Source organism: Berghia stephanieae, chromosome 8 (genome assembly GCF_034508935.2).
Source record: "Berghia stephanieae isolate SIO BIC M18660-M18661 chromosome 8, UCSD_Bste_1.3, whole genome shotgun sequence".
In the NCBI taxonomy this organism is placed as follows: Eukaryota; Metazoa; Mollusca; class Gastropoda; order Nudibranchia; family Aeolidiidae; genus Berghia; species Berghia stephanieae.
Window position 1 is genome coordinate 19,778,762 of NC_088367.1, and position 10,000 is coordinate 19,788,761.

At 32.9% G+C, this 10,000-nt stretch overlaps 1 protein-coding gene across 1 annotated transcript in view; it reads right to left on the reverse strand.

Moving 5' to 3' along the window:
• Positions 1 to 10,000, reverse strand: part of LOC144978319 (MAM and LDL-receptor class A domain-containing protein 1-like) — a 213,693-nt gene that overhangs the window by 105,920 nt on the left and 97,773 nt on the right. The window contains exons 29-35 of the mRNA XM_078924193.1: positions 9,549 to 9,748; positions 8,755 to 8,879; positions 7,685 to 7,784; positions 5,904 to 6,021; positions 2,745 to 2,891; positions 1,190 to 1,325; positions 538 to 685 (exon numbers count right to left, since the gene is read on the reverse strand). Coding sequence (XP_078780319.1) covers positions 538 to 685; positions 1,190 to 1,325; positions 2,745 to 2,891; positions 5,904 to 6,021; positions 7,685 to 7,784; positions 8,755 to 8,879; positions 9,549 to 9,748 — 974 coding nt within the window. The remainder of the gene's footprint in view (positions 1 to 537; positions 686 to 1,189; positions 1,326 to 2,744; positions 2,892 to 5,903; positions 6,022 to 7,684; positions 7,785 to 8,754; positions 8,880 to 9,548; positions 9,749 to 10,000) is intronic.

Below are 10,000 nucleotides of genomic sequence, written 5' to 3' on the forward strand. Positions count from 1 at the left end.
CCTGAAAAATCAATGAAACCATCGTTACGGCTTTTGTGCAGGCACCCCTCGATAAAAGCGTATCCAGAGGAAAAAAAAAACACATAAATTTGATCATGTTTTGACTTTTACACATTCTGATCACAAGGCATATAAAAAGTTCTAGACAGCATGAAGAATAAAAAGTAATGATTTTCTTTGTTTAGAACCAAGATGGCTGCCGTTGCCAGGCGGCATGACATTAGACTACTGAATCCAATTACTTACTTATTTCAGAAGATACAAGTCTCAGGTGGTTTCCTGACAACAAAGTCTCATTTCTAGTTAATAAAAATGGGAGGTTGGGAGGGGGGGGGGGGAGGGGAGGGAATGCAGCGAGTCCTTTTTGCAGTTATGGAACAGGTAAAAATTTGGAGTGTATATCCATATCTTAAACCTTTGAAACCTTTGAAACTTTAATTCAGCTTTACTCTATTGAATTGAAACACAAAAAGGAACTAACGAATTGTGAGGAATTTTTAAAACAAAGAAATCAAAATAGAACAAAGAGTCACAAACCTGAGATTCAAAGTCACTATGCAGGTTGACAGACTCATATAGCCACTCATAATAGTCAGTTCCACTCTTGTCAGCCCATTTCTGTTCTAAGCTCGTTCCTGTATCCATAAGAAGACTTAGTGTTCCACCATTATCTCCTCCAACCACACTTGAAACATAAATATAGAGAGAAAAAAATCAATGATACGCAAATATTATGGACACTATTGAAGCACATAGGTCCATCTTTGTGTAAAAGCTTGGTTAAGGGTTAAGGGTATCATATTAGTGAGAGAGAGAAAGAGAGAGAGAGAGAGAGAGAGAGAGAGAGAGAGAGAGAGAGAGAGAGAGAGAGATAGAAGAGAAGAGAAGAGAAGAGAGAGAGAGAGAGAGAGAGAGAGAGAGAGAGAGAGAGGGAGAGAGCGGTATACTGCTGATACTCAGGACATGAAAGAAGACTAAAATAAAGAAAACTAAAGAAAAGACAGGGAGAGAGTGACTTTTCAAGAGATGACCCACTTCTCACAATCCTTGCCTACTTCGTCCAAAAAGCTTTAATAGAGGCATAAAGGGAGATGAGCATCTTCTACACTAAACACAGGCTGAACAAGATTTTAACCTACGGAACAGACAAACAGCAAAGCCAAGATATAAATAGTTGCCAGTTACTTACAAATACCAAAAACTAAGGCAGTTGGTCCCTTCAGTAGGAGGCATAATAGGAGAGGACATGAATCCATCTGTGCCTTTGACATTGTCCAAGCTAGATAATAACAGAAATTTACCTTGAGAATTGTAATCGCTGTACACTGTGAAATAAAAAGAAAAGAAAAGAAACTGAAATTTACCTGAAAAAAAATAATGAGGAAGAAAAAGATGAGCTGGAAAGGATTTCAACCGCATTCTTAAAGATATAAAAGTACACATTTTCATAGCCCATTTAAATGGTTTAATGGAGCCAAATTTCTATTGCACCCATTTACTGTGTATCGTTTTAGTATAAGCATTCTCACAAAATCTGCCACTGCCTATATTTGGTACTCTTTCATAGTGTGTAATTTACTAAAAACACAATGACCAGAGTTTAAAGCTCATTGTGATTCGTCCAGCCACTGTTCAATACTGAATACAATGTGAATGTAACAAAATTGATGGGAGCAATGGTTAGATTGCGTTGAATCAGAGCTTTTGTTGCATTTGAACTGAGATATATAGCTGGTGATTCACCCTATAAACATATCTAGTGAGACATCCTGCCAAAGGTGGTCTTCATTTTTAGTGGTTTCTTTTTTTAAAGTTATTAGACTCAGGCTTTCTATAATAATTTATTGTAGCTTTTTTTTCAAATACGTTGCAAATTAATCAAACACGAAATTAAAAATAAACACATAATCTAGTTGATTTAATCAATTCAATTATTCGACTTTTCTATAATAAAAGGATTGTAAAAGTCAATGCAGTTTCTTTAAGGCTAAAAATCCTCCTTTTAAGTATAAAATTGCTTAATGTTTTAACCCTCTCCTTACTACCAACATGAAAATCGTCACATTCGTTACGATGCAACCAACATTTTTCTCACTCTGATTTCTTTTGTACATCATAATATTTAAACAAAAATGTTTGCTATAGTAAAAATATATTAACACTGAGCTCGTTTAACAGAAAAAATATGTATAGCAAAAGCTAACAGCTTTTGTGTTTGAGTGAGAAAAAAAAAGATTTTTGTATAGACTGGGTGTGAAGTTTTGTAATGAGAGAGTTAAAGAGGGCATTTCAACAAGGATTGGTCATTTATGAGTAGAATGAAGGAATGAGAAATCCTAACTCTGTCTTGAGCAATTTTATTTTCACTGATTGACTTCAGTCCAAGTTTTATATTACATATTATTTTGTATACATCAGTATCTCTCTTTTTTCTAAGCCTTTATGTTTCACGATGTCATAGGGAAAAAAAATGATGAGTTTACTTTACCAAAGTCTATTATTAGCTGTTCCTTTTTAAAAAAAGAAATATATCAACATACACTTTTGAATGGAATTGAATAAGTTGGTTTTGAGATATTAAAAAAGGTAAGCATCAAAGTCTGTGCATCACCCCAAAGAAATTTTTTAAATTCTTTATTTAAGACAGAGCAATAAACGTCAATGGAGGAAAATAATGGTAAGATTTTAAATTGTCTTTAATTCTATATAGTATTAAGCAAAAGCAATTTTTGGAAAGTACAAACCATTGTGTGGTGTGTGATCCATAATTTCAAGATAACTACGGTCTTCATCTGTAACCACGAAAGTGTGATGACCACCTTCTTTATCCTTTTGTATCAGCCAGTTGCAAGCGTCGCCTTGGTCAAAATTACAGTCCAATTCTTGTGAAACTGAAGACCAGAAATAATATGAACCTTTCTTCTTCTTCTTTATTACAATTATTATCATCATCGACATCATCAGTATTATTATTATTATTATTATTACCATCATCATCATCATCATTATTATTATTATTATTATTATTATTATTATTATTATTATTATTATTACATGGGCAGGATGATATATAAGTACCGTTTTGTTATAACTTTTCTGTTTTCCACAGCACATACGAATAAAATACATGAAAAAAAAAAAAGCTTAGAATCTCAGCTGGCTATTGTACTAGTACTATGTATTTTTCCACATAAACGCCATCACGAGCAACACAGAGCTGCCAATGCTGAACTACTTGGCAAATGCCATCAGTGAAGAATCCCGGTGATTTTGGTCGGCACCATCGACGAACGTCTGGCCCTAACTCCAAATCACTGTTGTAACAGTTTCCTTTCAGATACTTCTTGAGCTGGGGGAATCAGAAGTAGTCAAGTGGGGCAAGAGATGGACTATATTCAGGGTGCTGTAGGGTCAAAAGTTTGGATAGTATTAAAGTGTTTTGACTTTGACGATTAGTGTGTGGTTACACATTGTCATGCAATGCTTGCACTATCACCTTGAACACGTGTGAGTCTATTTTTTTTGGAGGGATTGTAGAGTTGAAACATATTGTTCAGAGTTCACTGTTTGCCCTTTTTCAAGAAATTCTATGTGAACTATGCCTTCCATGTCCCAACAAAACCTGTCTTTTAGAGACAATGACTAAATTTCCTTGGGATTGAAGAAGATTTAATCCTGCACTCCATTGACTGAACTTCGTTTTCCTGTTCGTAGTGGTGGACCCAGATCAATCACCTGCCACAATTTTCTGCAGAAAAGTCTCTCCTTCCTTTTCACATTGTTTCAAATGTTGGGTACAAATGTCTTTTCTCTGCGCTTTTATTTCTGGATTTAGCTGTCTTGAGACTCATCATGCTCTTTTCTATAACCCAAGAGCAATGTCAAGATATGGTGTACTCATTAATTTGAAATCCCAACTTCTTCAGGGATATTATTTTGTTTTACCCTTCAATTCGTCCTAATCATACCATCAACTGCTTCTTGATTACTTGAAATCAGATGCAGAAAGGCCTATCTGATTGTTTGCGATCAAACACTTTTGTCTTTTTTGGGACATCTACTCTGAAAATTCTAACCCACTTTTGAACAGTGCCATCAGTTATACACATATCAAGATAAACCGCCTTCATTCTTTGATGGATGTTTGCTGCACAGCATCCTTCTGCTATTAGAAATTCAATCACAGAGCACTGTTTGGTGAGAAGTTCATTATTTGTCACCATTTTCTTAACTGCATTGTCTAAGCAGGGTTGTGACGTCACTCAATTATGAGCACAAAAGAACGCGAGGCACTGTCAGCCACTGACACTACGTGTGGGCAGCACAGTACGCAGTAGGCAATGAATACGTGCACATCCAGGGAATGTGGAGGTGGTGATAATTGACAAGATGGAATCAAAATATACCTAGCTGACTAATTTGTTTAGTTTTTGGCACGACGAATATATAGTTTCTTCTTTCTTTTTTGAAGTCGGCGCTCGAAACAGAATAAAAATTGATTTTTTCGAATCACGAAATAATACTTGTATTTTCTTTTTAGTTGGTGCTGTCTTTTGAAGTTAAGAATGTTTTTCTTTTTTTTTTTTAATGCCAGAATTTATCGAGCAAAATCATGCTGTCGGAAGTCTGACAATTGTCGGAAGATTTACAGGCCTGTTCTTCTTTATCTTCTTCTTCTCCTCCATCTCCTCCTTCTCCACCTTCTCATCATCATCGTCATCATCATCATCATCATCATCATCATCATCATCATCATCATTATTATTATTATTATTCTCATCATTATTATTATTATTATTGTTAATATCACCATCATCATCTTCATCATTATTATCATTATTATGATTATTATGATTATTATTATTATTATTATTATTATGATTATTATTATTGTTATTATTATTATTATTATGATTATTATTATTGTTATTATTATTATTATTATTATTATTATGATTATTATTATTGTTATTATTATTATTATTATTATGATTATTATTATTGTTATTATTATTATTATTAATAATAATATTGTTATTATTATTTATTATTATTATTATTATTATTATTATTATTATTATTATTATTATTATTATTATTATTATTATTATTAATATTATTGTTCTTCTTCTTCTTCTTCTTCTTCTTCTTCTTCTTCTTATTATTATTATTATTATTATTATTATCATCATTATCATTATCATTATTATTATTATTATTATTATTATTATTATTATTATTATTATTATTATTATTATCATTATCATTATTATTATTATCATAATTATCAGAATTGCTTAGAATTGTTGCAAGCGCTTTTATGGAACTAAAATTGAAAAGATAAAGAACAAAAGAATTATTAATATATATTACATGGGGCATTGATTTCATTCATTGAAAATCCAGCCCAGACAAACCTGGTCTAACATAGCAATACTTTTTTTCATCACATATTAGTTTGAGTAAACAAGAAATGCTTTAGACACCAGACAGTAAATATACCCGTCATTAACATCCTTGTATCATTTATATCTAGATGTGAATTTCAAAAACTAAAATTAAGACATTTAAGTTAGCAATAAAATTTCTTGACTGTTACTTGCCTTGAGTTTAAAATGTTGCAACTTTCTTTTGGTGATCATTTGTTTAGGTGTTTATTTAATGTAGCAGAAGATGCCCACCATGTAGTGGATGTCAATATAAATATAAATAAAAGCTAACACTAGTCAACTTAAAGATATCAATCAATTATTAATCTTCTTCACGCAGCATAGATCAGGATACAAATCAATCCCTGTGTCCCTCACGTCTTAAATGGACAAGTGGACAACATATGATATGTCCATCTTGTTAAAAAATTCTATTGTAAAAAGTAAAGAAAACGTATTCATTCCTTTACTAACTTTTCTTGATGGGGTTGGCATTGTCAGGGTGTAATTGACATTTGTGTTCGAGAAATGCAGTGTCGTCAATTGACACATCTCCATCTTGGGCACTTCCAGGCTCAGCCTCCAAAATGATCTAATTGGGATAAATTGAAATGTTGCAAGTCACACATATCACCAAGCCTAATACCACCACATGTAGTAAAGGACAAAATATGTGGGGTCCAATACTTACACAAATGATAACAATGTATGTACAAGATCCAGTGTTTAATGTTTTTTAATGATTGTACGGTGTTTGTAACATATTTAGGTCATTTTAATGGGATGTCAAAAAATTCTATATTAAAAATTGAAAGCACACAAGAAAAGGTAGGCCAAAGAGGAATTTGTTCAAATAGGGAACAAATGTAGATTCCACGAGCATTCCATCAATGTACTTAGTTTGAGACCACTAAAAGTCTCATCCAGCCACCAACACATGAGTCCATAAAGAGGAACACACTCAAATATTCACAAGACATGTTCAAAACAAAACAAACAAAAGAAAAACAAAACAGAGAAGTGATTTAAAAGGGGGAAAAAATCTCCCAAAACTAACACTATACATTTCACTGTCTCCCTCCAAGCCAAGGACTCCAGCAAGGGCCAAGACAAAACCAAGTAATGCTATTCCTAGACAAAGACAGAAAGCAATTCAGAAAACAAATATAGGAGGATAGAAGACACAGCAGAAAACCGCCTGATCACCATGGCAGGTCAAAAGACCCCACCCACAACAAGGTGCATTCAGTACAGAGTGCCTCATTTTGAACAGAGAACAAGAAATGTATCCAAAACGAATGCATTCCATTCAAGTCCTTCAAACCCCTGATCGTTCAGATATGACAGGACACAGAAGGAAAATGCAAGATATTGAACAAACAGTACAAAAGTGTGTTTACAATAGAAGACCCCTCCATGCCAAAAATAGGTAAAAGCAACATACCATCAATGCCAAGAATTAACATGGCAAGTAGAATGCTGGGGTTTCTCAAAAGGAACATAAAAAAATGCCCACAAAGAATTAAAGCCCCAGGCGTACACATCACTTATCAGGCCAATACTAGAATATGCCAGCACTGTGTGGGACCCCGACACAAAAAAGGACATAGACAAGATTGAAAAAGTACAAAGAGTAGCTGTAAGATTCACAACCGGATGCAAATCCAGAGACCCAGGTTTGTCACGTCCTCCCTCCAGTCACTTGAATGGAAACCATTGAAAAACCGGCATAAGATATCCCATATTGTTACCGTACACAAAACCATCAATGACCCAAACTCACCCATCATCATCCCAAACTACATAAAAAGCAAATTAAATCAGATAGGTACGCTATACGCAGATACAATGCATCACAATACATACAGCCATTTACAAGAACAGATTCATACAAACACAGCTTTTCCCCACGAACAATAAATTACTGGAATGTCCTGCCACCCGGATATAACAAATGTTGAATGCTTTGAAACTTTCAAAACAGTTTTGAATGCACTTTCTTGTCAAAGTAACCTGTGACTGACCCCTGTTTTGCTTGGGCTGTAACTGAACATTTGCAGTGAAGGCCCTGTGGAGCCTTTTACAAATAAAAGCCATTAAAGATCGAAGATTTTTGTCCTTTTTTGAGTGAGACCATAAAAAAAATCCCCTGAGGACAATTAAGGGAATTTATTTATCCCAGCTTTAAATCAATGCCAAAACACAATAAATTGAGAAGTAAGATATGAACAATTTTAAAGCCAATATTCACCTACCTGAAAAGGTCTCGCTGTGTAGATAGGAGAAATGGGTACGTGAGCCATGTGCCACTTGTCATCACCTGTAGGTCCAACAAACTCCCACAGAAGGGCTTCCCTGAGAATGTTTTTTTTTTTTTTAATTTAAAAAGTAAAGAAAAATTTTATTTGTCAATTCCAAACAATGAAAGCTTAGAGAGAGAGAGAGAGAGAGAGAGAGAGAGAGAGAGAGAGAGAGAGAGAGAGAGAGAGAGAGAGAGAGAGAGAGAGAGAGAGGAGAGAGAGAGAGAGAGAGAGAAGAGAGAGAGAGAGAGAGAGAGAGAGAAGAGAGGAGAGAGAGAGGAGAGAGAGAGAGAGAGAGAGAGGAGAGAGAGAGAGAGAGAGAGAGAGAGAGAGAGAGAGAGAGAGAGAGAGAGAGAGAGAGAGAGAGAATCTGAGAACATGAGCTTTGTCTTTCTGATGAGGGAGATCAAAGCACAAGCTTGGTTGCAGGAAAAAAATAATATAATATGGAGTAAGATGAGGATTGTGTTGTTGTTATCAGGAACTGGTGAAAGAGAAGGATGGTAATTGAAATATTAAGAAGGTTGACGTGGTGATGATGATGATGATGATGATGATGTTGATCACGATGATGGTGATGATGATTACGATGCTATTATTGTGCATGTATGTATATGTCATTATATTATATCATGTATGTTCTTCATAATATTGTATTGTTACAAATGTGTAACCAAATGACAAATTGCCACTATTCTGAGAACAATAAAGACATCATTATTATTATTATTATTATTATTATTATTATTATTATTATTATTATTATTATTATTATTATTATTATTATTATCAGTATCATTGATTATTATTGTTGTCATTATTATTATAATAATATAATTAATATAATTAAGAATATAGTTCAAATCAAAGTATATCAGAATATGATTTAATATCTCCAATAGTCTGTTAGGATTTTAGGTAATTCTTATATAATTATTTAATACTAATTTTGCTAGAGAACGAAGAAGGATTTTAGTACTTTTTAGCAAATTGTACTTTTCAAATATGCAGAATCTGCTACTTACTTAAACATTGAGGAATTTGCCTTGTCGTCTGCATCGTTGACAATAACTCTCAATGTTCCAACATCATTACCATACATGTGATACCAGAAGGTAAAACATGAGGAAGAGTTTCTTGAATCACGAACCTGAAATAATAATAATAATAATGATGATGATGATGATGATGATGATGATGATATTAATAATAATAATAATAATAATAATAATAATAATAATAATAATAATAATAATAATAATAATAATAATAATAATAATGATAATAATAATAATAATAATAATAATAATAATAATAATATAATAATAATAATAATAATAATAATAATAATAATAATAATAATAATAATAATACTAAAAACAGGAACCAGATAGCGCACATACTCTTTTGCTTCAAAACTCAAGATGCTTGACATAAAAAATAAAGAGACTTGAGAATCAACGATATAGGAAATATGAAATGGGTGTGGTTTATAAATGCCATGCTTTTTTTTTGTCAGATGCCTTTCAAGTTGGATTTCAAAAATCTTTAACATATATATATATTTTTATGAATTAAGGGAATTGGAAGCTACTTAAAAACTACTGAGATCTTCAGAAGATCAATTTACGAAGTATTTATTATATTTTAATACTTATTTATCCTTTCAATTACACATACACACATGTTGTAAATATGCACTTTAATTTACCATTACACTGACCTCTTTGTGAATACTGATTGATTACACTCAAATCAGCTTGAATTCAAAATACAGTGAGAAATGCTTTTGGGTTTGATTGTTTTGGGTTTTTTTTACCTTGTCATACATCCATCCCATTGTCTTAGTCTTCGAGGACATAATTGGTAGAAAGAAGAAATGGCCGCTTGGTGATGATATAGTGTGATCATTTGGTGGCACTGAGTAATCTTTTAAATCACGGCGGTCATAAAGAGGCTGGACCAAAAGAAAGCCTTTGTATTTCCACACACAAGCCCCATCCTCAAAAGAACACATATCTAAGGGGAAAAATTAAAAGAGAAAATTTCATGTCTTTAATCAACCAATGAAAATAATTAGTAAAAAAACCCAAAAAGTATAATTTCAGAAGAACGTATGTGTTTCCTTTGGTATAGTCTGGAGCATGAGATCATTTGAAGCCATGACAGTGAATTCAGTTATTAGGAATTAGTAAAAAAAAACAAAAAGTATAATTTCAGAAGAACGTATGTGTTTCCTTTGGTATAGTCTGGAGCATGAGATCATTTGAA